We start from the raw sequence: 28,000 nt of genomic DNA, 5'->3' as shown, positions 1-28,000 counted from the left end.
AGCCTAGCTCGAAGCACCACTGTGCCTAAGGACAGCCTTAGAGCGCTGCTAGCATGTAAACTCCTCTATTCTTTAAATATATTTTTCTTTCATAGAAAAACCAAAGACTCGTAATAAAACCATAAATAGAAATGTCGTTTTTGAAGGTGGTTTAGAAATTATTATTATTATTATTTTTTTAGAAACCTGTTTTTACACACTTTAAGCAGGTTTGACATGAATGAAACAGGGTGTAATGTGGTTTAGGTCTACTTCTTTGCTCGGTTAGCAGCGCGCGCTCCCGAGGCAGAGAGACCCGCCGCCGCCTCCGCCCCGCGCACCGTGCACGCGCCTCTCCATGCGGTTTGAATAAAGAAGGAAAAAAGCAGGGGGAAATCAGCTGATGATAAAAAAAAGATGTTCCTAGAGCGGAGAAAAGAGACCGCATTGATTCCCTCATCTGAGCCCGGTTCCAGTGTCCGGGTGGGTCCGGTTCTCCGCTCAGCTCCTCCGCTCTTTGTCAGGTTCACACACGGAGAGACCCGGCCGGGTTTGTGGGTTTTTCTCTGAATGAAGCGGCTCTATACCGAATAAAGACTCGGCGGTTTTAACACGCTAATGACCCGGGTCTGTTTTAATTTGTCGGTTTTTTTTGCGGAATTTGCGCTGTTCGGGGTTATTTCCTGCTGGATTGGATCACCTTTGTTTGAAGCAAGAAGCGGCTGATGCTGCGGTGCACGATGAAGTCACACTGACGGAGGAAGCAGGTCTTTAATCAGGCTACGGTTTTTATCAGCCTGTTAGTGCGGATTTATCTTCATGGGACTGTGGGAGTGTGAAGCGGAAACAGTCGGCTACTGATGGGATTCTTTGTCCTTTTTACACAGTGGAGTTTTAAATTAATATTTTTTTTATTATTGATCATATAGCTTAATAGGTCTTCGCCTGCTTCCCTCCGTCTTTTGTGTGGAATTGATCTGTCAGTCCCGGACCTCTGTTAGACTGTTCTGGTCCTGGCCCGGGTGGTTCCGGTGTGTCCCGGGTTAAGCAGCACTATGCCGGAGTGCGTGTCGGTATCCGAGTTCTTGCAGGAGGTTCAGGAGGACTGGAGCTCCCCCACCACCTCCTCCTTCACCTCCAAGATGATCAACTGCAGGAACACCATCTACCTGCTGGAGGAGGTCAGTACTGACACAGGGAGTGGTAGTACAGTAGTACAGTGGTTCCCAAAGTGGGGTCCGGGGACCCCCAGGGTTCCTTGAGGGTTTTCCAAGGGGTAAAAAGGGGAATACTTTTTTCCACTAAAATTTTCACTTTAATCCCATCCATAATAACACAGTGGGTTTCATACACTTAATGTAATGCAATGTAATAAAACATGTAAAAGCAAAAAGTAGACCTGTTGTGTTTGTTTCTCCTCTACAATCAGGGCCCGACTCCGGGGGCCCGACTCTGGGGGCCCGACTCTGGGGGCCCGACTCCGGGTCCCGCCCCGGAGCAATAATTAAGCTCCCCTTCTCTGTACACTATATGTACAGTTTTATTATATAGTCTCCCATTGCCTGACCTATCTCCACAGCGCTGTGGAGTAAGGTCTGGCTACACCACACATAGCCTACATTCCACAAAAGGAGAAAATGTTTGCATTTCTTTGTGTAATTTTTAGCAAAAAACCCTTTGTTCTTTCACAAATATGTACTCATTCATGTGTAATTACTTCCACCAACTAAGTATCTCGTAAGCGTGGAAACTGCCATTCAGAATCATTCAGAATACATACGAGCGACTCGCTCGAATGGCAGCAGCCATGTAGCGCCTCCATCTTTAAAATACATTAGCCAAAGAGGGACATACCTCTGCATTTCACCCTCTTACACCTATTGGCACCGTGACGAATGCAAGGGGAAGATTACTCGCCAGGGAAGCGAAAAAGAGAATTAAAACGACAACGCGACAGGCAAAGCAACAAGACCAAAGTTAATATTGGAGTGGCTAGAACAGCTGCCTGTAAAGGATGGAGTGAGCTAATTTCGGGTTCGGGTTCGGGTTCGGCCACCGTAGGAGGAAGGGCTAGAAAGTAATATTCAGTTGGTTGTCATATACAATTTCACCGCTAGATGGGAGAAATTCTTACACAATGTAGCTTTAAACCAATCACAATCGTCTTAGGCAGGGCTAAGTTCTGGACGCAGCCTATGCAAAATAGTATCGGGAAGGAACTTGTTTTGATGGAAGATTTGTACCCTGCAAAAGAAAATGCAACATACAAAATTAAATGAAGTTAACTCTTCACACAAATTAAATAAGCTGGATACATGGTTAAACATCATTAGCTCTTACTAGTGTATCACTGTGTGAACTTCGTCCACAGAAAATCCCACCAATCCCATTTAGATAATTAAATGCCGTAAACACATTCTTCTTAAATCTTTACAATCATTCCCCGAAAGAACCAAGCAGGTCTGCCTTATTGTTGCACGATCCAAATTTTCTTCAAAACATTTTCAGCATGTGGCTTGCTAGCTTTAAGTTTTCCCGAAGCGAACTGAGTTTGAGCACGGCAGCTTTTTAATGAATATATCTGCAAAGACAATAAATATTCATATCTGCAGTATCTGCATTGTGTTCACTGATACCGGTCAGTTGCAGTCAAAAGTTTACACACTTGTAAGGGACATGTACTGTATGTAATAGGCATATTGGGAATTTTATATTTGCGATTTTTTATTATTATTCTGTAACAGAATGATTGGAAAACACACTTCATTATTTATAAAAAAAACCATTCACAAATTAGTTTTCTTTAACAAATTTCTTCTGAAAATACCCACCGACCAACCAAAAATGGATAAGAGAAACCACACTTTAATGTTTTGTTAAAAAGAAGTAGCTACATTTCCTAAGAATTTGTCACAGAAACACAATAAAAATCCCCATCCCAACTGCCATGACCCTTACAAAGTGCTCCTCTCACATGAATCCAGCTGTGCCAGAGTCCATGTTGATGCGTTCAGATGTCTAGTTTTGTCAAACAGTCAAACAAATAATTGATTATTAAAGTAGTTGGAAATCTACGTTTCCATCCACGTTTTGAACAATCTTCTGTTGTGTGATGACTGCTTCTGTGTGTGTTTGAGTGGGGGGCCCCTTAAGACCAGAGGGCAGCAAACCCCCAACACACACACACACACACACACACACACACACACACACACACACACACACACACACACACACACACACACACACTGTTGGTCAGCCGAGTTGCTGACCTGAAGACTTCAGATCCTCGACTGGCCTGAAAAAGAGAGACTCAAACTGCCCCCCCCCTACAGAGTTAGTGTACCACGACAACAGATGAATCCTCATTAGTATTCATTTTATTGTTAATTAATGGTAATAAGGAGGAACCAGAGAGCATTAATGAGGATATGACTTAATCTGCAACCTGCGCACTGATGCTACTACATTCGTGGAAGGCTAGAAAATTGGAAATTAAATGTTCTTCTAAGAAAACTTCTTATGCATAAAACATTGCGTTTGTGTTACATGTTGATACAGTAAACTAGACTGAGTGGATCCATAGTAACGAGTTACATTTACTCCGTTACATTTACTTGAGTAAGTTTTTGAAAAAATTATACTTCCAGGAGTAGTTTTAAATCACTATACTTTTTACTTTTACTTGAGTAGATTTGTGAAGAAGAAACTGTACTCTTACTCCGCTACATTAGGCTACAATGAGCTCGTTACTTTTCTTTTTACCTCTTTGGTATTCTACGTGTCATTGTTTTTATCCCCCCCGCATTCGCCTCATTTTAATGTTTTATTTTGACAGAGAGAGAGAGACTTCCGCTAAAGGCTCTACCACGTGGCTGTGTTTTACCAATCAAACGTAGTTGTGCAGTCTCGTCACGTGACCATACTCAATCTCATCGGCGGGACTGACAACGGGTTAGCTTTACAGTCGCAGCAAAACAAAAATGACAATGTCAGAATCAACCATCGGCAATGCAGAAACAGATGGGGACGAACACCCCAGAGGCCAGATCAACATTTTTTTCAGTTACCCGGCTTCACCTAACCTACCAACCGTGGTCCCGCAAGCTGTGTCACGACCACTGACATATATAACGGTGGTTAACAACTAGTTCAATAAACCCAGGGTTTCCCAATCTAGCGGCACGTGTTTACATAAAAGAGGCGATGTTTGCACAACATGACCAATAGCCACATATTTTACATAAGAAGAGCAAACTATAATTCTACATAAATATGAAGAACACAGACACGGTTTTACAGACAAAACGCAATACAGTCGCTGCTTCCTAAAACAGGAGGACAGCTGGCAAAAAAAAAATAGGCGATGCTGTAGATGCGTAGGCTAGCCTACATCACAACGCTTATCAATATCACTTCCCCATCAGTCAGGCACAACATCTGACCATAATTATGCTGCGTTCCAGACACAGTTTTTAGCCCGTAAGTTACGACTTCAAGTCACGACTCACGAGTTGGTAGCGTTCCAGGCAAAGTCACCACAACCCTTCTAGCTAGCGTTAGCTAGCGGCTACCTAATGTTGACGTTAGCTATCTAGGTTTCTTTACGTTGCCTATTTATGTCTATTTATTTCTACTTATCACTGTTAATAAACGGCGTCTGTACAGCATCAACGGGGGTCGCCATTGTTGTTTATGTGTGTGTGACGTCAAAAACTGTAACTGGGAGAACAACCATCTGGTACGAGTTCACGAGTAGTAAGTTACGGGTTTGACTGCCGTTCCAGGGCACTTTCACGGGTAGAAGGTTGTGAAAACACGAGTTACGGGTTGCCTGGAACACAGCTTTACACTTGTGCTTTCCATAAATTGACGTTGCTTTAGCCTATTATTTCAGTTGCAACCTTGGCAGTGGAAGCGATCGTGAGAGCAAATAAAAAATATAAAAAACATAATTCAAACCGCTGTGCGCATTGGCGACACACGGCTCAAGAAGCCGACAAATGGCCGATATGTAATTCCCTCCCATTAAAATCTATATATTTCATAAATATACCCATCAGGGAATGTTAACGGGGTTGTCGGTCTCTAAATGTTTTTTGTATGAGCGCCCTTTTTCTCATCTCTCTCTCTCTCTCTCTCTCTCTCTCTCTCTCTCCGCGCACCGAGCTCCCCTGATCTTCTAAGAACGGTGACGCCGTTATCAATCAAGTATTGATTGGTCAGTAGGCGGTGCTTTTACAACAGTTGATCTCTGATCTCCAACATAACCTGCTCCCGACCAGGTTAGGCGTCCAGCATAAATTACCATGGTGATTGAATCCGGTGATCCATCTTTGTGATACAGAAAACCAAATCTTGCTTCGTAGTACAGGCCTCTGGCCTCATAATGAAAGCTTGTTTACCTTCGTAAAAGTGCCAAACAGCAGCTACATTACCTTGTTCTAGTTCTGCCTGCAGAGCTTGGTAAAAAAAAAGTATAAAGGTTTGGAAATTTGTGTTACTTGTGCTTATTTATTTTTTATGTATTATTATTTTATTGATTTTATTTTTTAAGTATTTGAATTTACCTGGATTATTTTTAATTTAAGCTATTTTGTAATTAATTCATTTAAATTTATTTTATTGATTGGATGAACTAGGCTATAATTTGCCTGAAGATGATTATTTTGTATTTTTGTCTGTTTGATTGAATGTTTGTGTTAAAAATAAACCAGACGTTACTCAACAGTTACTCAGTACTTGACTAGTTTTTTCACCAAGTACTTTTTTACTCTTACTCAAGTAATTATTTGGATGACTACTTTTTACTTTTACTTGAGTCATATTATTCTCAAGTAACAGTACTTTTACTTGAGTACAATTTTTGGCTACTCTACCCACCTCTGAATGTGTGGTCTGTGGTTCCAATTTCCTAATGAGGATTTTACAGGCATTACCAGGCCAAATGAGATAGATAATCCCTCCAGTGGGTTCTATGAGTTGGATGTGCCCAGGAAAAACCTCCAAAGCAAAGCGTCTAGGAGGCATCTTGATCAGACGCCCGAACCAACTCAACTGGCTCCATTTAATGCTTTTCATGTCAGGATACAGTTTTTTTTATGTGCTTATTAAGAAACACAGTTGTTAGATAAAATACCCAGAGAGTCATGTCTGTTTTTGGTTAATCCAGTGAATTAAATATTTAAAAAAAATATATAAAATCTTTATGACATTAATGAAAAAAATCACATACAAATTAAATATTTCCCAATAAATCAGCCCTGATCATTTATCTGTAACAATGCCAGGGCATTTTCACTGACATATTGACACATCCCAGTAGGAAAAGCACAGATGTAAATAATAAAATGAATGATTGGTTTCAGGCTCCTGGTTTTGTGCATGCTGGCTCACTGGGAACACTCACACTGAAACTTTATTAGTAACAGTTATTATTAACACCTGTGCTTTTCCACCTATGACAAGTCAAATTGTCCGCTGTGAAAAAGGTCTGTGTGGTTGTCAGAAATAATAAAGACCGAGATCTCGGTGTAAACTGACAAACTCAGCAATGTATAGCTGTCTGTTGTCAAAGAACAAAGCTCGTCCTCTGTCTCTCTCTTTGTGTTTCTGTGTGTGTGTGTGTGTGTGTGTGTGTGTGTTGAGTCAGCAGGGGAATTAGGGCCTCTACGTGTGCGCGCACACACACACACACACACACACACACACACACACACACACACACATTCAACAGGACCAACACACACACATTCAGCAGATTCATGCACTCGTGGTTAAAACATCCCTGAGTTTTAAATGTATGAACTGTTAAATATGAGTTTGTGTGTGTTCAGGTTTTGGACAGTGACCGGTTGGTGTTGCAGAAGATGAAGAAAGCTGCTAAAGCCAAATACACATCAGGACAAGGTACACACACACACACACACACACACACACACACACACACACACACACACACACACACACACACACACACACACACACACACACAAATGTGAATTCCTGTACTAACAGTTCTCTCTGTCAGACCACGTGTCTCACCTGGAGCAGTACATTAATTCGATGGAGAAGCTGTCGGTCAACTGTCACTCAAACGGAGAGACCGAGGTCGGCTCTGCCTTCTGTCGATTGGCCGACTTTTCTAAAGAGCTCCTCTCTCCCATGAAGAACCTGGTAAGTCATCAGTGACAGCAGTAGGACGTCACAGTATAACAGTTAGCTGCAATTTTAAGCCTGGTTACAAGTATAATTCGAGAGCTACTGTGGTACAAAGACCTGTCTACTTGATTGAAAACTCAAAAACTGTGTCCTTCTCAAATGAGACTGCATGATCCAACAAACAAATATCCAATGTCCTCTCTCCAAAATGCAAAAATAAAATTAGTAAAAAGGAATGGATTATAAAACACAAATCTCTAAAAGGCATCCAACTCACCGGATGTATTGGGAAAATCTGCTCAATCTTTATGGTCCTCAGTACACACTGGTTCGCAGTTGTCTTCAATTGGACGAGGCACCACCATAAAAGGGGCTAAATGTGTTTGTAGTCAAATCTTCCATAGAATTTGTTTATTCAAAATTAATTAGCTTTTAACTATTTTATTGCAAACGCCATTGAGAAACCCTCTAATTGAAAACCTGTGATTAATTCTTGAGTGATCTATTCCAAATTCCACTGGAAAACTAAATAGTTAAAAACAATATGCCCTTAATTGCTACATTCCAAACTCTTTTGAAAAAAAAACCTCTGATTCAATACACACCAACGATGTCTTAACCAGGGCCTTACAATTAAAAACACAATATAATTTAACTGGTCCATTCCAAACTCCATTGTACAAAAAAGCACTTAAAAGTAGTTGGCTCTAAACTTTTCCAAACTTAGATTGGAAAAAACATTTGATTAAAAAGCCAACTGAGCCTTAACCAGTCCAGTCCAATCTCTATTGAGAAAAAGGAACCTAGGACTAGTTTTACCTGGTCTATTCAACACTCCATTTGGAAAAGTTCTGTTTAAACACCAACAGGATGTGGTTGTTTGTCTCCATATTGCCCATTGCCATTGTTAAATGAATAATATGTTGGTTGTTATCTCTTATTATGCTTCTTATTTTTTATTTTTGTTGACAGTGGAAGTTACTTTATTTTTATTTTTTATTTTTGTGTGCAGCTAAAGAGTATGCTCCACAACATCAACTTCTTCCTGGACTCTCTGGTTAAAGGAGACCTGAGGGAGGTGAAGGGGGTGAGGACTTTGTCTTTACTTACTTTCATATCACCTGGATGATACATATAAACTCTGGCAGACCTCATGTCAGACTGGATGGACTAATACATCTTTCACCACAGTTCAGTTATTTACAAGAGTTATTATTTTCATCCTATTTGATCTTCATAGCTTCAGGATGGCGCTGTCTGTCACCTGACTGAAGTGTTTACAGCCTCATCTATGCAGTGAATCTAAACCACTGTCTTCTCCTCTGTCTCTCTTTGCAGGATCTGAAGAAGCCTTTTGACAAAGCATGGAGGGACTATGAGAGCAGATTGTGAGTGATGATCACACAGAATTATCTCACACACACTGAGTGTGTTTACATGCACACAAGTATCTTTGTTATTATTTGTTTTGTTGTTATCTGTTCAGGTTTTTGTCCATGTAAATATCATCATTATGGTTTCAGAAACCTGGAAACGTTCTTGTCTAGATTTTGACAAACCTGAATATGTCTGCTGGAGAACTTTGAGTAAGTGCTCAAGTAGTCATAACAATTCAGGTAGCCTTCAGGGTAAATACTCAGCTTTGCATGAATATCTACGTTTCCATGAAGACGGCAAAAACACGTCATTGTTATTTCTGTAAAGTGTCACTGACCAGAAGTCGTGTGGAAAATGTGTCTTGAGCTGAAGCTTCAAGTGGAGCTCTGAATGGTTAAAAAGGACCAAAGGAAAACACACACACACACACACACACACACACACACACACACACACACACACACACACACACACACACACACGCACACACACACACACACAAACACACACACACTCACTCTGTTGGTCAGTGGAGTCGTTGACCTGAAGACTTCAGATCCTCGACTGGCCTGAAAAACAGACTCATACTGCCCGCTACGGAGTCAGCGTATGTACTCTGTGTGTGTGTGTGTGTGTGTGTGTGTGTGTATGTATTTATGTGTGTCTAATGTACGATGAGGTTGAAGCATTTCTTGTCCTCTACACTGGGTTTAACCTGACAGGTGAGCAGGTTGGTAGGAGGTTCATAAGGCTGAGAGAGAGAGAATATTATAACTATAAGGTTCATATTTTTAATCTTAAACGTCTGAGGTTACAGTTTATAATCTTTTTCTCTCACACACGTGCAGTAAACAGGTGGAGAAGGAGAAGAGGGAGTTAGCTCGTCAGTATGGGATGGTGAGGACCGAGGTCAGCGGAGGAGAGATTGCAGAGGAGCTGGAGAAGGAGAGACGCTCCTTCCAACTGAGCATGTGTGAGGTCAGTGACTCTACCTCCATTTTTTTTACTCTGCCTCCTCCTGCTCCTTCACCCTTACTTCCTCGGTCATCTTCTTCTTCCTCCGTCTTTTTATCTTTTTCTTCTCTATCCTTCTTTCTCTTCCTTCTGCTCCTGCTGATCCTCCTCACACTCCTTAGGCCGGTTACACACTGGAAGCGTCGCGCGAGCGTGTCAGCTGCGTGGCGTGTCAGCTGCGTGGCGTGTCAGCTGAGTGGCGTGTCCGTTTATATTTCGGCTCCCATGTTAACAGGTTAGAGCTTACACACTGCTGGCGTGAGACGCGCGTGCTAGAAATAGAACCAACACCTATTTTTCACGCGAGACGCGAGCGTGTTGGAAGCGTTTCCAGGCAAAATAGAATAGGAAAATATGTTTATATGTCATTTAGACACAAATACATATTAATAAATGACATATTGATGTTTGAAAGTCTAGGTTTTGACATCAATGTAGATATAAATGTAATACAAAATTTCAGAGAAAAGATTTTCAAATATTGCACCTGTCATACAGAACGAAATATTCTGTAACATATTTTGCAGTCAATACTGCCGACGTTGTCTTGCTTTAATCAAATCAGTAGGCTATATATAAATGGTAGGATAGGCTACGATAACAACGTAGTGTGTGTTCTGAGTGACGGTCCAACATCAGATATCATCAGGCTATATAGGCTCTTTACTGCTACACAAAGTTGTTCAGACAGCCCACTTACCCATTTATCAGAGTTTGAATCTGTCCACTATGTCGGCACTATGTCCCAAGATCAGCCTTCCCTGTACCTAGCAGCAGGAGCAGCGCCGCGTCAGACACGCTTCTGGTATGTAGGACACAGAAAAATCCACGCAACAGAAACGCCACGCTCGCGAGACGCGTGCAGTGTGTAACCGGCCTTAACCTCCTCCTCCCCCTGCTGCTCCTCAACGACTCTGAAACAAATCCATCGCTTACAAAATATGCAGCCCTCTCTCTGTCCAATAAATACAATCCTCTCTCTCTTTGTCTCAGTATCTGATTAAGGTCAACGAGATAAAGACCAAGAGAGGCGTTGACCTTCTGCAGAACCTCATCAAACACTACCACAGCCACAACAAGTAAGAGCGCACACACACACACACACACACACACACACACACACACACACACACACACACACACACACAATGAGGACGCTGCCTAAGACTGCCCTGATTGATTGATTGACTGATTGATTGATTGATTTATATAAGTGTTTAATTGATATAAGTGTGTACAGTATAGTACAGTAAATACAACCATGCCAGTTTGCTGCATGTGTGTGTATATCTAGTTTCCTGCAGGAGTGTGTTTCCACCACTCAGAGGTTGAAGCAGTACATGGAGGAGCTGAATGGAGTCCTGAACACGGTACGGTACAAGTAGTTATGATTATCTGTAATAACCACTGCAGCCTGCAGGGGCCGCTAGCAGGCTGTTGGTGTTGTGATTGGGAGTATGTGGGTAACAATCGTGGACTGTAAATATGAATTAATATTAAAAGTCTATGGTAACAATGTTAGCTTGACCGGGATGACTCCACTGCTATAGCCTAGAAATCTAGACGCACCCTAGCGGCAGCAAATGTAATTTGCAGCCAACATCTTGATGTGGATCTGGCTTGTCAGGCTACTCCTGCTAGCCAAATAGGAGAAGAAATCCTATACCAAGGCACATTTTGCTAAAGAAAAATGCTGTTCAAAGAGTGGAGAGCTGCAGACAGAGCGGAGGTAAGCTAATGCTATTAGCTAAAGTTAACATTACTGTGTGTACCAGGCATTAGTAAGTTACACATGAAAGCATGGCAGGATAACGGCAAGTTCTCCATCTTTTCATAATGCAGTCAGACATGTATAATAACAATCTGAGCCTGCAAGTGGCAAAAACAAACTTAACTTAATCTAACATTAAAACGTGTAATAACCAAATTATCTGGATAAGAATTAACATAATGTTTGGCCTGATAAAAGCTTGTTAGTCTGAATTAGTTAAAATACACATTTGGCTCAGTTGAGCTGTTGTGTGTGTTCAGGTGAAGCAGCGTCAGGAGGAGGAGAAGAAGCAGCTGGTGACTCTCAGAGATCAGCTGAGGCCAGTGGTTCACACAGAGCAGGTCAGAGACACAAACGTGACACTAACTAACATTATAATACTGTTCAGCAGGTAATTAATGTGTGTGTGTGTGTGTGTGTGTGTGTGTGTGTGTGTGTGTGTGTGTGTGTGTAGGACTCTTTACCTAAGCAGGTTTACAGTATGCATCAGCTGCTGGGAGACAAACAGTATGGGACAGAAAGAACAGGATTCCTCTACAAGAAGAGTGACGGGTAAAAAACATTAAATAAAAAAACACACACTAACGTGCACACTAAAACACTCAACACTAACAATCAGTATCAGTATTATTAGTAGTATAGTATTAGTAGTGAGACTAAGCCTGCGTGTTTGTGTTTCAGGTTGAGGAAAATGTGGCAGAAAAGGAAATGTTCAGTTCACAACTGTTACCTGACCATCGCACACGCTACTGTGAGTTCCCCTCTGTGTACACAAGTGTGTGTGCATAGATATAAAAAAAAATGTGTGTGTGTGAAATATTATAAGCTGTAACCTTTGGCATTTAACATTAAAGTTATGATTCTTATAATTATAATATTCTTTCTCTCAGCCTAATAAACCTCCTACCAGACTCAACCTGCTCACCTGTCAGGTTAAACCCAGTGTGGAGGACAAGAAATGCTTCGACCTCATCTCTCGTAAGACACACACACACACACACACACACACACACACACACACACACACACACACACACACTGAGGAAACAGCCTAAGACTGCCCTGATTGATTGATTGATATAAGTGTGTAATTGATAGAAGTGTGTAATATATAACAGACACTTTATCCTCCAGATAATCGGACCTACCACTTCCTGGCAGAGGATGAAGCAGAGTGTGTGGCGTAAGTCAAAAATAAACTTTATTCTGGTGAGCTGTTGATAAAGTCTGATACTGGTGTCATCCTGTAATTATGTTGATTATCACAAAAATGAAAAGTGTTAAGATGTGTTTATGTTAATCTTTGTGTTTAGCTGGATCTCGGTGCTCAGTAACAGTAAGCAGGAAGCTCTGAGTGTGGCTCTGGACGGGGGGAGGACAGGGGGAGGCTGCGGGGAGAGCAGCGTGGAGGATCTGACCCGGGCCATCACTGATGACGTCAGGCGGATGCCAGGAAACAACTGCTGCTGTGACTGCGGAGCACCAGGTAATCAATCAATCAATCAATCTCTTAATCAATGCATCTTTATTTTATCTAGTGATCGTTGTCCTTTAACGGCAAGGTTCACGGTTCGATCCCCAGCTCCTCCTGTCTGCATTTTTAAACTTGAGCAAGACACTGAACTCCAAGTTGCTCCCGATGGGCAGGCCAGCACCTTGCATAGCAGCTCTGCCACCATTAGTGTATGAATGAGTGTGTGAATGGGTGAATGAGAGGCAAATTGTAAAGCGCTTTGTTCCGGTTAAGGTAGAAAGGCGCTGTATAAATGCAGACCATTTACCATTTATTTAACCAGGTGTCTCATTGAGGAAAACATACACACAGTTAAACAACCAACAAACAAATAAAAATAATAAAAACAATTACATGAGTCTTAAAAACATCGCATATAGAGTTTAAATGATTATGGGAATTATGAATTAGTCATCCGTCGCAAAATTGGAAACTTCCCTTGTTTCAACTTCTGTTTTTCTTACTCTTCTACGACAGTAAACCCAGCAATCCCAAATATATTCATGTTTTGTACTGTTGGTCAGACAAAAAAGGTAATTTGAAGAAGTCAACTCTGGCTCTGGGAAACCGTGACGGACATTTTTCACTATGATTAATCCAGGAAATTATAACAGATTATTTGATAATGAGTCAGTTGCAGCACTTATTAGATATTTTTTCTATCGCTACTTTCGATGCTAATATCATTGAAACTCATCTAATGAATATGTCAAGACAATACACTTTAATGCTCTGGGTTTTTTTTTTTTTTTTTTTTTTTTTTTTTTTTTTTTTTTTCTCTCTCTCTCTCTCTCTCTCTCTCTCTCTCTCTCTCTGTAGATCCTGGATGGATCTCGACCAATCTGGGTATCCTTACCTGTATCGAGTGTTCGGGGATCCACAGGGAGATGGGGGTCCACGTTTCCAGGATTCAGTCTCTGAGTCTGGACAGTCTGGGGACTTCAGACCTGCTGGTAGGTCTGGCCTGTTAGCTAACAAGTAGTCTGGCTTACAGGATTTACAGTGCTGGGATAAAGCCTGAGACGCGCCCGATGTCAGACATTCTTTTCCCCTTCCATTATCTCCGGTATCTATTTTTCAAGGGCACCGTCGCTGCATCCGTGGCTTATAGCCACCCAAGACGTGTGTGTTGTGATTGGTTTAAAGAAATGCAAACAAGCCAGAGTGTTTTTTTTTCCTTATCCCAGAATGATAAGCGGTATGAGATAGTTCTGGCTATGCAAGACTAACTAACTAAAGAGAATCCTTCCTCTCTGCTTGGTTTAGTCGAGTTAGGAAAGAGTTCAATCCTCACTGTCATCTTAAGCTTCTACCTGCCGTTAGCGACACACACAACAGATTCTTTTTGTTTGTTTTTTTATTGATTTTTTGTGTGTGGCATTTTTAGGCCTATTTTTGTGACAGAACAACTTAGACATAAAAGGGGAGAGAGAGGGGAAATGACATGCAGCAAAGGGCATCGAGGACTGAGTCTCTGTATATGGGCACACGCTCTACCAGGTGAGCTACCCAGGTGCCCACACAACAGATTTTAAAGGTCTGTGATTGGATGGATGTTTCTTACTGAAGCACCTTGGGAGTTATAGTTTAGATCTCACACTGAAAACACACCAATTAGCAGGGAACTGTGTCTCGCCACAATTACATTACATTTTTCTGTGTTCAGGAGGCATGTCCTTTTAATTTCAGTTGGGAAGGAATTCTTTGCAACATTGATCAACCTGTCACAGGACTGTTAACTGATTGGCTGTAGTTATTCTCTGGCCCGACTCGTGGGCAAAAGTTAAACAATCCCTCAGTTTTAGTTTAGCCACACTTCACTACAGAATGTCCCTGGCTCCAGGGTGAAAAGGAAAGCCAGCACCATAAACATCACCCAGCACCAGATCAGCCAATAACAAAATTCTCTCTCTCTCTCTCTCTCTCTCTCTCTCTCTCTCTCTCTCTATATATATATATATATATATATATATATATATATATATATATATATATATATATATATATATATATATATATATGTGTGTGTGTGTGTCCAGTTTTGGACCTGAATCCACCACCAACACTACTAAATACCCATATACATTGGTTTTCGGCTGAAAAAAGTAGTTAAGGGGTTTAGTTACTCTTTAAATATACTTTTTCCAAAGGGCCCAACTTTATTGTATGTATGCTGTATGTTCAAGAGTAGAACAGGGCTGGGTATTGAAAGTGTTCAAATTCTTAAATGAATTATAGTAACTACTAAACTGTACAACTCCCGTCAAATACGCTGCGCTCAACTTGACCACACTATAGACTGTATGGGTTGTAGCTGCTGCGTAATTGGGCCAATTACACGTTGCATTAAATCAAAGAACGCTTGCGGTAATTGTCTGCAAGCAAAACCAAACAAATAGTAATTTTTTTTCTGGAGTACTCGTTACTATATGATGTGGGTAGTGAGAAAATTCTGTCTTCTTTCTCCCCTAGTTGGCAAGGAATGTTGGTAACTCTGGTTTTAATGAAATACTGGAGGCCAACCTGCTGAGTCCATCACTGAAGCCCTCCCAACATAGCCACATGTAAGGCACGCACACACGCACGCCTGAAAACACAAACACACACACGCATGCATGGATACACAAACATAGACACACACACTGTACTTTTTTCTAGTAAAAATGTTCCTTTAATAAAGTTGGTACTGTATATTATTGTGTGTGTTCAGGGGAGAACGTAAAGACTTCATTCTGTCAAAGTATCAGGATGTTCATTTTGTGAGGCGGAGCCACAGCTCTACTGCAGTGCTGCGACTTGCCCTGCAGGAGGCGACCAAGAGCTGCGACATCTACAGTCTGATCCAACTGTATGCTCAGAGGATGGAGCTGAGCCAGCCGCTGCACACACACATACAGGTATACACACACACACACACACACACACACACACACAGGTACACACAAATACAAGTATACAAAGGTACACACACAGGTATAGTTGTACACGTACGGGTGCCCACAGGCACACATATACAGGTATACCAACAGGTACTGTTTATCACATATAAGGTAACACAAAGGTACACACACATCAGTGAACTCCCATAAACAAACACACTTAGCAGCTTGTTTCCACGCCAACAGGAGAGAGGGGAGACTGCACTCCATCTAGCCGTCCTATTGTCTGACAGGACGTCGCTGCACATCCTGGACTTCTTAGCTCAGAACTGGTCAGTGTGCTCTGACGACGGTTATGAGTGATATCGTCTCAGCATGTGTAAATGTGTACACCTTTGTGTTCACCTGTGTGTGTGCTTTTGTCTTCAGCTCCAACGTGGACGTGCAGACATCAGCAGGGAACACGGCGCTGCACTACAGCTGTCTGCACAACAAGAGCGACTGTGTGAGACTGCTGCTGAGAGCCAGGGCCAACACACACATCAGTAATACATACACCCCACACATACACACACACACATTGGGGAATTTTTTGTTTTCCAAAAATATCTTCACTCTCAACTAGTCCGTTCTCACAGTTGTAGAAGCACATACTTTTCCTGTTGATGGTCATGACGACCGAGACCATCTGAGTTATATTTCAACTGTTTGTGTGTGAACAGAGAACGATGTTGGGGAGACCGCTCTGGATGTGAGCCGCAGGTTGAAGCACGGCCACTGTGAGGCGCTGGTGAGGCCGTCACTCCAAAGCCGCACATCTCTGCATGTGACTATAGATGTCCGTGTTACATTTATCGTAACATAGCGTTGTGTTTGTGCAGCTGCAGCAGGCCCAGTCCAACCAGTTTGACCATCACGTCCACGTGGAGTACGAGTGGAGGCTTCGACATGACGATCTCTATGATAGCGACGATGACTTTGACGAAAAGGTAATCATGGAGACTGACAACTTGCTGATTTATCTGCTTTATTCCTCCTTTGTTCAAGAAACAAAACATCAGCACACAGCTGTGCCATAACATTAAAGAGTATATTTTAATTATTATCTGCCTTTCGTGATACTTTAATACTACTATTACTACTTTTATTAATGCTTTACTTTAGTGGCTGAATGCACCAAGCTTGTTCTAATAAGTCTTATATTTCACAATTTAAGCACAAAAAGAATACTTACGTGTCATTTTCAACATGACAATATTTTTTTAGGATAGGGCAGTCCAGTTTTTGTATTTTTAAGTGCGACCAGCACCTCTGTAGCTCGATCGGTCTGTGCACAAAAATGTCCCCAACCCTTGGCGGCCACAGTTTTCGCCCTAGGAGGCAGAAATTTGGGATGCATTAGTGCATGGATGCAGGCTCGTACGTGGTCGCAGAAAATTGAGTATTTGTGCTTGTTTCTTGAGCACATATATTATATTGGCTTCTTGGGATAATAACTGTGTCTATGTGCATGAAGCCTTGATAGTTTTATAAAGTTACCAAACTGTAGTCTAGTCTGTACGCTAGGGCTGCACAATTAATCGCAATTTTATCGAAATCGCAATATGTACTAGTGCAATATCCAAATCGCAGGGGGGCACAATATTTGTTAATGGCAAAATATGTGTCAAACCATTCTAAAATAAAGTATTGTGGTGCTGCAGCGATGTCCCGGCCTACAAATTGTATCCTACAGACTAAAGAAAAACATCTTTGTTTGGTACATTAAATGAGAATAATAACACAAAAATGATGATTCCCTCTAATATCGTGAATCATATCGCAATCGCTATATCAGTCAAAATAATCACAAATAGATATTTTCCTAATACCGTGCAGCCCTACTGTACGCTAACATTGAGGTTTAAATCATTTATTGCAACAATAATTATTCTGATAATAATTTTTGTTTACCGATGTGGCTCTCTCGCTCCTCCTCTTCGGTTTCAGAATGGTCCAGTGAAGAAGGAGCGCTCCATCTCGTCCTCCTCCTTCTCCTTCACCCCCCGGCCCTTCAGCTTCAGTCAGTCCGTCTCCTCCTCCATCCCCATTCCCCCACCCTCATCTGGAGGAGCAGGAGGAGCAGGGGGTCTGCTCAGTGTGGGGAGGAGGCTGGCCATGGCTATGGAGCTCCACAGCCGGCCCTCTGGCTGCGCCTCCAGTCCCCCTCCTCCTCCTCCGTCCTCCCCTGCACCGCCACTGCCCCCCAGGGTCAAAGGTCAGCTCAGATTCTGGTTCTGAGTTTTATTATATCTGTAATGTTTCCAGGTGTTTTTCTGCTTTCATTTGCTGCCTGACCAGGGCTGTAGCCATGGTTTAGAAATAAGTGAGGTCCAGCTTCTTTTAATATATTTATATATATATATATATATATATATATATATATATATATATATATATATATATATATATATATATATATATAATATAATATTTACAGCGTTTTTGGACGAGTAAAATTCACTCCAAAATGGCAGCGACAAACACAACCCAAGCTATACATGTATAAATATATAAAAATACTTTTATTAAAGCTGCACAATTTCTCACAATCAGTGGTAGAAAGTAAATTACATTACTTCTTAATTACAAGACATTTACTCAAGTACTATGTACAGTTTTTGTTCTCTCACCACCACACCAAATTCTATTCTCAATTTAACACTATTTCAAATCCACATGAATGAACTGCTCTTCACATCAGAATGCATTGGATCTACACACACAGCTCATTTAAAAAAAAGAGAATACGTCACTTTTAAAGCTGGTAAGCCTGTTACTCCATTTATTTCCTTACAAGCAATGTAGCATTTAAAAGGCTATTTTAACGGAGTCCTTCACAGTGCTTACTCCACAAATGCCACATGACATCACTTCTAGCAAACTTCACAACAATGAGGGCAAAACAATTTTTTCACACTAATACTGTTTTTATTCACTTATTAAGTAAAGACCAGGTTTTGAAAACAAAAGTCACTCCTCCATCTATGCTTTCTGTCGTCCTCCAGCTCCAAACGTTCCTCCCCCTCCTCCTCCTGCTGGGGGGGACGGAGTTGGTGAGGAAGAGGAGGAAGAGGGGGAGGTCTTCTTCCGTTTGACAGGAAACAGAAAGTCAACGCCTCCCCCTCCCATCGCCGTCCGACACAAGAGGAGCTGCTCCGAGTCCAGCAAGCACGGTAACATCTGAGAGACACGCTTCAATTAATCTGTCAAAGTGATACAGTACTGTGTTATTAACTCTTTGTGTGTGTGTGTGTGTAGATTATGGGTTGCCAACTAGTCCCAGGATCTACAGCGGTCCAGACTCCTCCTTTAAGAAGTGTGTGTGAGTATCTGAGACACAATGAATTTAAACGTGCATTTAAATGTGATTACAATAAACACATCCAAGGGAGCTGGGCTTCTGAATGGATCTGTAGAATTATGTCACATTGGTGACAGGTTGCCTGGATTTTCCATTTCCATAAACAATAGTGTTAAACAGGTCTGTGTACATTAATTTCTTTTCTTTTGGACCAATGAAAAAAGAAACACCAAAAACGAGGAAAACCAAAAGTTAAATAACTGGGCCAATTTTGGTTGAAGAATGACTATTGTCTATCTGTCTGTCTGTCTGTCTGTCTGTCCATCCATCAATTGTAATGGATCAGGCTTTTATTTGATATACTTCCTGGTCCTCTGTCTATTTTTCTCCATTCTTCAATTCAAAAAGAAATACTGACAAAAATGAATTTGGGAAAAACTAATTGCCTCGTTATTTGACTTTGTTTTTTGATTTAGACAACAAAAACAGAAGAACTGAAGCTGTTTTTGGTTTAAAACAGGAAAAAGCGACATTTATGTTTATTCTTTTATTTGTTTATAAGAAGAAAAAAACACAAACGCGGACCAAATACCATCCAGTGTAAAACCAGTTAAAATGGACACATTTGGAACTTTAAAGGTGCACTATGAGCTCCTGCATGGTTTCAGCGCAATTTCATTTTTGTCTCAAATCGTAGGTATCTCTCCTTGATCCACTAGCTGCCTGCCCCCTGAATGCACTGTGAAAAAACCCGGTCTCGGGAGACAACACAGGGGCCGTAAACGTCAAACAAACACTAGGGGCACAGGCTGTGCATCAAAATACAAGAAACCACTCTAGCCAATCACCGACAAGATGGTTGGGGGAGGGGGTGGAGGTTAGTGACAGTTTGTCAGTTATTCATGACAGTTATGGAAACATGGAGGGGGGGAGGCTGACATTATCTAAAATAGTTCCTTCAACCTGTTGAAACGCCATTCTCTGCTATATACGTTTACATGAAACTGCCCCACTGCAAACCCTTCTTCTAAACCTGACAAGAACTTTGAGGGGCTTTATCTTTACAAAATTGTGTCGTTTGTCCAAACTTTGTTTAAACTCGCATTTATTTTAAATTCTAGTGAGATCCCAAAGGGTCAAAAGATACCAGATATGTCTGCCTGAATTTAGTGAAATGTGTCTAAAATGATGCAGTAAATACACAAAATGTTTCCCCCCAAAATTCTAAAAGAACAATAAAGGTGAGGTTAAAGTCAGGATTCAGTGTGTGTTGAAGCATGAAGAAGCTGAAAAATCTCTTCTTCAGCTGAACTTGAGAGACTGTACTGACCTCTGGTGGACTGAAGATGAAATACAGTTCAGAGTAGTCAGATAGATAAAAATAACTTGTCTTTCTCTTTCCAGTCCAGCTTCTCCTCTCAGCTCGCTGACTGAACGACCAGAAAGAGGTACTTCCTGTCCAGACATCTGTTTTATCTGTCTGGAGTCTGATGAATCTATCATGTGTAGCTATGATGAATGGTAGCTAACTGTGTCAGCCGAGGAGCTTTAACTTTTATTGGCCCAGTGCAACTCCTCCACTGGTTAGACTGTACATCATATTCTTTAATCAAATTTTTTAAACAGATTAGTTTACATTTTTATCTGTGATATCATTGTATTTATTTTGCTGTCTTTTTTATACTTTATTGTAAAACTGCAACAATTGAGGAGTAGTCCAAAATTTGTAGAAAATGAATTGCCAACTATTTTGATAATCAGTCATTTAATGAGCATATTTTACGGCATATTATAGACCAAACAATTAATAAAACTAATTGAGTTTCTTGCAGATTAATCGATAATAGAAAACACTTGTTAGTTGTCCTTCTTTATTTCAAAGGTGCAAGTTACATTTCCAGTTGCTTATATACAATATTCTTGTTATTTCCCCCCCATCTTTTTTTTTAAAGCAAGTGTATATTGTCTCAAAAATATTGTAGAAAAAAACATTCTCACACAGAAATTAAAAAAATCAAAATCTGTTAAGGTATATCGGTAAATTGAAAGAAATAATTGTCTTTCTGTTTCTCTATGAAATAATTTAAATAACTTGACATTGAAATAGCTACAGTTACATTCTGTCTCTTTCTCTCTGAGGTTTTCGGAGAGCAGATAGTGACGGTAGCTCCTCCCACTTCCTGCACCCTGTCAGAAAAGCCCCTCCCAACGGGTCTCCCACCAATCACCGTTCTCAGAGCTTTGAAAATGACAGCAGACGCCCCGCCCCCCAGCCACTTCCTCGCAGATCATTGGTGAGATCTTCAAAACCTTTAACTCCCTCGCATACACTTAGAATCAGCATTGAAACCACAAAACACTCCAGCAGCACCTTAGCAACCACCTAGTAACCCCTTCTAACCACCTACTTATGCCTTAGCAACCATGTAGCAACACCTTAGAATCAACTATATAAGTCTTTGCAGCCACCTAGTTAATTTCATTGTAACAGTTAAAAAATTTTTAGAAACGTAACCCCTTTCTAATAATTATTAATATGCATTATTATTAATATTAGTAGGACATTTTTCAGCGTGATTTGCTTATGTCTATTAGCCTCGGGGTGCGACGAGCCGCCGGGTTGAGGCGCTGTACGACTGCCAGGCTGACCACCACGATGAGCTGAGCTTCTCTGAGGGACAGGTGCTGGTGGTCCTGGGACAGGAGGACAGTGATTGGTGGGTACGTATCATCATCATGCGCTCTGATTGGTGCTATTAATAGATAAACAGTGCTTTTTTCACTAGCAATGCGATAGACGAGAACCTTTAACCATGGTAACAAACTGTAGTCTGAGGTTGCTTTCACACCTACCTTGTTTTTAAAACGAACCCTGGAGCGTTTGGTCGGATAGTCCGGTTCGTTTGGGCTGGTGTGAAAACTCATCCGAACTCTGGGTCACTTGCTGGACCTTGTAAGCCCCGCCCTTCTAAGGAGGTGGAGCCTGAAATGGGACAGAAGTGCTGATGGATCTCCACAGGATCAATAACATTACAAACATTAGAAAATTAAATTAGAAAAAAGTTGAAGTTAAACTTCAAAATAAAAGTCAAGTGGATTGTTCTACTTTGAAGTGAAGTATTTGTGCGTTTAAATAAAATATAATAAAAACAAAATCTGGTTTGCTTGAAAACGGGGGGCTTTGTTCGCTTCCAAATTAATTAGAGTTTGGTTTACTTTAGGTGAGAATTCGATCCGCGAATTTCAATCTTGCACACAATTTACGAACCTGTACAACACTATATAGGGATGATAGCTTTCCGATCCATAAGCTGTTCTGAGCACACATTGTCTCTCTCCTTCACTCAGTCCATCAGCTGCTCGTTGTTCGCCTCCTTCTAAACTATGAGAAACGCTAATGCAGAACCAGAAAACCCAAGACGTTATAAATTTGGTGTTGCTCCATTATTTAAGTGTCAGCGAGTTTCGGATATTCTGTCCAATAAACAAGCGACTGTCTCGATCAGATGGTGTGTTTACAGTGTTTGGTGCATTTGACAAAGTGTAGTGTGAAAGCTAACCAAACCAAATGAAAAATGCAACAATGTTGCCACTTGTACCGAGTACACCGAACTATAGGTGTGAAAGCACCCTCAGATTACTTAGAAGACATTATGAAAAACTTGATAATGTGTTGAAAGAATACAATTTTAAGAAAGAAGTAATCATCATGGGGGACCTAAATATAAACTGGGAGGATATACAAAATAGGAAAAATCTGAAAAAGGTTATGGATGGGATGGATTTCACACAGCTAATCCAAGGGCCCACAAGACGAACTAATTCCACCAGTACACAGATTTTTGTTTTTAGCAATAGACCTGAGAGAATTTTTAAATTGTTCTATATGCTAATAGGACTGTCTGATCATAACTTGATTACAGTGTCCAGGAAGCTAAACAACAAATGATTTAAACCCTTGGTTGCAACAGAATTTTATAGAATTCCAAGGAATGAGCAAAATAATTTCCAAACCTCAACCCAACAGGTAAATTGGAATGAGTTGATATTAGGGAATAATCTGTAACAAGATTGTCTAACATTTTCTAGGAAAATACAGGAAATTATCTCAAAATTGACCCGTAAGATTAAACATAGAGCCAAAAATAACAGTCTCCCTTGGTTAAATAATAACATTTTCAAACTGATGAAAGACCGTGATCTTGCTCTAAAAAAATTCCATCACGACAAGTATCACTACATTATGTAAAGAAAGGCAAACTTTTTTTATTGCCGCTTTAAATGAAGCCAGAGGAAACGTTAAAATGTTCTAGAGCCAATTAAAGAAACTGACAGGGGAACAATAGAAAAATCCAGCAACCACAGTAGAACTTGCCTTTACCATAAAAAGCATTACTGAGTCAGGAATCATGAGAATCATTAGGTCACTCAAACCTTCTAATGCAAAAGATGTGTTTGGGATGGATACGACTATGCTCAACGACCTCGGCTCAGTTTTAGTTAATCCTATTACTTTGATTATTAACCTCTCAATATCAACTGGACAGTTTCCAAACGCCTGGAAATCAGCAATTGTTACTCCAATTCTCAAATCTGGTGATTTAACTTCCTTAAGTAATTATAGACCAATCAGTATTCTATTGACAGCATCCAAAATTGCTGAGAAATGGGTAGCTGAGTAGATTGTTTTCCATCTAGAAAACCGTTCCACCTCTCTCCAGAGCCAAACACTCAACAGACATGGCTAATTTCCTTTTTCTAGAGAAAATAAAATCATCTCTGGATTTGGGTGGTGCAGTATTTCTGGATCTTAGGAAAGCTTTTGATACATAAAGTTCTCCTTGCCAAGTTATCCAAATTTAATTTCTGTGATGGTGCAATGACATGGGTAGAATCTTATTTAACAAACAGGTCTCAGTCAGTTCCCATTGATAATCATAGATCGAAGTTGGTGCACTTACCTACTGGTGTCCCACAAGGATCCATTCTTGGTCCGCTCTTGTTTAGTATATGTATTAATGACCTTCCATCTGTTTGTCCTGAGGTTGAAACCATAATGTACGCAGATGATACTATTTAATTTGTACATGGCAGATCCAAAGCAGACGTTGCAGCTATGCTCACCAGATCCATGGCTCAGGTTACAACATGGTTACAAGAGTGCTGCCTGCAACTAAATGTCTCTAAAACAGTTAGCATGTTCTTTTGCAAAACCAATAGATCCACAAGTGATCATCACATAATTGTTGAGGGTGCAAAATTACAGGTTGTGAGTGAATTTAAATATCTTGGGGTGCTAATTGACTCGCAGTGTTGGGGAGTAACGGAATACATGTAACGGCGTTACGTATTCAGAATACAAATTATGAGTAACTGTATTCCGTTACAGTTACAATTTAAATCGTTGGTATTTAGAATACAGTTACATTGTTGAAATCAATGGATTACATGACGATACTTCTCTGTTTCACGAGTTTATTCACTCTGACTAAATTAAGGCAACTCTATGCATTTTCCAGAAGCCCCGATATGAAATCGAAAAAAATAGCTATTTGCGTGATCAGTCACAATGGAGTCGGAACCGGCACGACAGAGCCAGGGCAGGAATAAGTTTCTATCTTGGAAATTCAAACAGCATTTCACATTAAAGAACGAACAGGGAGAATGAAATATAACTGTGCAGTGCAACCTGTGCTTGCCAGCAACCAACCTCCTTTCAGCGTCCAAATTACTCCACCTCCAACCTGAAGAAGCATCTTAAAGTAAGCTATTTTTTTAATTAGCCAAGGGTAGTCGTCTGCTGTAGTTTTACTGGTCACCTTGCTATTTTTAACATACGTGCGACTTTACATTCTCCTACGTGCTGATTTACTAGCTCCAGAGCCGTTTAAAGACTGACTAGCCCCGTTTGACATGCTAGCTAACGTTAGCTAAAATTAGCTCGTGGTAGCAAGACTGCGGTTAGATTTTTGTAGTATGCAGTTCGGGACTACCAATAATCTATCTGCTTGTTCAGGTATACATTCAGCTAGTTGGAATAAAAAGAACACACCATTATAGGCCTGTTAGTTAGGTATGTGATAGCTGCATTCCTACACTTATAAAACGCAATTCAATGTGGAAGTAATCCTGAAGTAATCCAAGTATTCAGAATACGTTACTCAGATTGAGTAACGTAACGGAATACGTTACAAATTACATTTGTGGGCATGTATTCTGTATTCTGTAACGAAATACGTTTTGAAAGTATCCTTCCCAACACTGTTGACTCGAACCTCTCCTTTTAAGTCACATGTGAAAAAAATCTGTAAAACAATCAAGTAAAATATTGCTAATTTTCGTTCCATCAGAAATCACGTATACAGAGGCTGCCAAATGTTTTTACATTCAATGATTTTCACTCATCTGAGTTATTGTTTGACAAGCTGGTCCCAGGCCAACCACAGCACACTGAAACCACTTGAATCACTATACAAACAAGCCATAAAAACTTTAGATAAATAAAACTTCCATCAGTCCTTAATTTTAAGCTGGGAAGACCTAATGAAATATGTAAACGTATGCTTGGTATATAAAGTCACTCACAGCCTAGCACCACCGCCACTTGTTGCCTACATCAACAGAAGATCAGATACTGTTTCAGACACAAGGGGATCCTCAAGAGGAGACCGTGTTATTCCGCTGCGGAAAAGTTCTTTTAGTCAGTCAGCCTGGTCCATCAGAGGGTCAGGAGAGTGGAATTCAATCCCAAACCACATCAGACAGTTAAACACATATACATCTTTTACTAAGCAGCTAAAACACTGGATGGTCAATACATATATATGTCAGCACTAACACTACATTTATTCTGTTAGTTTGTAAAGTCAACATATATGAATTTTACTTATTGTTTCCTCCTAGTTTACTGCTTTTATTGTTCTTAACGGCTGTGTCTATTCTAATTTTTATTTGTTTCACTTTATACTCTGTTGCTTTGCTTTGTTGTATATCTTTCTGCTTTTGTGTTGTGTCTTGTGCTAAGTTCTGTGATGTGCTTTGTTTTTTTCATTTATCGTTTCTGTGATGTTTTATGCTAAGTTTTGTTTTGCTTGTGTTGTCTTCCTTTTTGTTTCTCTGTATTTTAAAAAGCCTTTTTTAACATCGAGAGCAGGGGACTACAGATGAAAAATAGCCTTTTGACTAATTCTGGCTTTTTTAACCCATGGGAAATCATGCGTTTTATTAATTTGCACTGTAATCTTTCATAAAATAAACTGAACACCAAAGATTCTTTTGTACCTTAAAATATGTTTCCAAAATCGTTTCAGTGGTTCATCAACTCATAACAGAGTGAATGGCACTTCTGCATTCGCTTTGCGGTCCTCTATCGGCTAAAACCGCACTATGCAAGTTTGCCAGATCGGGTAGCGGATCTGTAGTTGAGAATGAGACAGCGATAATAGACAATTACGCTTCCAACCTGTAGGGGGACCGAAGAGGAAAGTGCTTTGGTGTTGCTTTAAATTGTATATAAATTCACAAAAGCGTGCCACAACAAAACCAATATGTCTTTAGTTTTTGTTGACTAAAATAAACAATAATTAAATGACAAAAATGTGACTAAAACTAATGTATATATCTGGTGCCAAAATTAGCTGTTAATTAGCTAATTAACCATTAGTTGTGTGAATTCTATGTCAAAGTTTCTCTAAAGTGTGTGTGGTGTGTGTGTTTGTGTGTGTGTGTGGGCGTGCAGCATGGTTACATAGAGGATGAACCGGACCAGAAGGGTTTGTTTCCGTCGTCCTTCGTCCAGCTTCTCTCAGACTGACATGAACCTGGATCGGTGCAGACCCTGGACCAGTACAGATCCAGACCTCATCAGTCAGCATGGAGAACCAGAACCAAACCAGATGAGTACTGAGTACGGTCCAGTCTCAGATCATGTTGTCCCTGCCTTTTCTTAATGAAGAATCTAGACCAGACTAGATCTTTATGTAGCTCGGGTCATGTAATAATGTTGCCATGGAGACTGCCTCGCACAAACCGATCAGCAACCATTGAAGTCTGATGTTGACGATACTTTTATTTATTTATTTATTTTTAATTATTATTATATTTTATTTAAAGCACAAATACTTCACTTCAAAGTAGAACAATCCACTTGACTTTTATTTTGAAGTTTAACTTCAACTTTTTTCTAATTTAATTTTCTAATGTTTGTAATGTTATTGATCCTGTGGAGATCCATCAGCACTTCTGTCCCATTTCAGGCTCCGCCTCCTTAGAGGGGCGGGGCTTACAAGGTCCAGCAAGTGACCAGAGGACAATACTGAAGACCAAAGAATAAATTCAGAGGAGGTGGAGCCTGAAATGGGACACAGCTGATGCTTCCAGCTGCCTTCAATGTCACAAGATATTACGATGCCTCAGTGAGTAAGTACGGCAGCGAGTTACTGACACTATTACATAATATTTTGGCTCAGTTTCTCATGAAAACGACACATTATTTTTATTTTTTCCCATTATAACAAGAGATTTGTTATGATATGATACATTTTCTTATCAGTACATACCAAATAATTCTTTTACATAACTTATTATTTTATCTAATATGACAAACACTTTGGGGTTTTTTATAACGTGTATAACGGAGTTAAATATTTGACGGAGGTCAAGCAAGTAATGTTTGTTATAACAACGTGACGAGGAGTTTGATAAAGTGATTTGTGGTAAAAACAAAACGTTTCTTGTTGAAACGGAATAATTTGGTATCTAGTGATAACAAAACATCAAAGTCATAATAACATGACCTTAAACAACCTTAGACTGAATTTTTTTTTTATCATGGTGGCAGCATTACACTGCCATGAGGAAGAACTTTTAAGGACCTCAAATTTCTCAGCAGAATGTTTCTCATCTGGGTTTGATTGTCAACATTTACCTCCTAGCTTTTGATAAAAAAAGAAAAGAAAAACTCA

General features: G+C 40.3%; 1 protein-coding gene and 1 long non-coding RNA gene across 4 annotated transcripts; one reads left to right on the top strand and one right to left on the bottom strand.

Moving 5' to 3' along the window:
• Window positions 1-316: 316 nt before the first annotated feature.
• Window positions 317-28,000, top strand: unm_sa1614 (un-named sa1614). 3 transcript variants are annotated; one of them, XM_039797811.1, is made up of 28 exons: window positions 317-1,160; window positions 6,816-6,888; window positions 7,010-7,155; window positions 8,153-8,227; window positions 8,479-8,528; window positions 9,366-9,495; window positions 10,525-10,610; window positions 10,826-10,901; window positions 11,563-11,643; window positions 11,757-11,854; window positions 11,984-12,053; window positions 12,193-12,280; window positions 12,437-12,485; window positions 12,616-12,788; window positions 13,635-13,768; window positions 15,288-15,379; window positions 15,526-15,712; window positions 15,941-16,026; window positions 16,124-16,239; window positions 16,417-16,484; window positions 16,576-16,683; window positions 17,684-17,951; window positions 18,742-18,909; window positions 18,995-19,058; window positions 20,442-20,485; window positions 21,192-21,331; window positions 21,633-21,758; window positions 26,776-28,000. In XM_039797811.1, the coding sequence occupies exons 1-28, from the start codon at window positions 1,035-1,037 to the stop codon at window positions 26,848-26,850; spliced, it is 2,997 nt and encodes a 998-aa protein (XP_039653745.1). In that variant the 5' UTR covers window positions 317-1,034; the 3' UTR covers window positions 26,851-28,000. The 3 variants fall into 3 exon arrangements, with proteins under 3 accessions (XP_039653745.1, XP_039653746.1, XP_039653744.1); XM_039797812.1 differs by having other exon boundaries at window positions 21,177-21,331; window positions 21,633-21,754; XM_039797810.1 differs by having other exon boundaries at window positions 21,177-21,331.
• Window positions 21,597-24,403, bottom strand: LOC120557469. Its single transcript, XR_005638971.1, has 3 exons — window positions 23,999-24,403; window positions 21,891-22,020; window positions 21,597-21,731 (listed from the first exon to the last, which is right to left on the bottom strand). It is a non-coding gene; the product is annotated as an uncharacterized LOC120557469 (long non-coding RNA).

This window comes from Perca fluviatilis, chromosome 4, assembly GCF_010015445.1.
Source record: "Perca fluviatilis chromosome 4, GENO_Pfluv_1.0, whole genome shotgun sequence".
Classification (NCBI taxonomy): Eukaryota; Metazoa; Chordata; class Actinopteri; order Perciformes; family Percidae; genus Perca; species Perca fluviatilis.
This window is presented reverse-complemented; position numbering and strand designations above follow the sequence as displayed.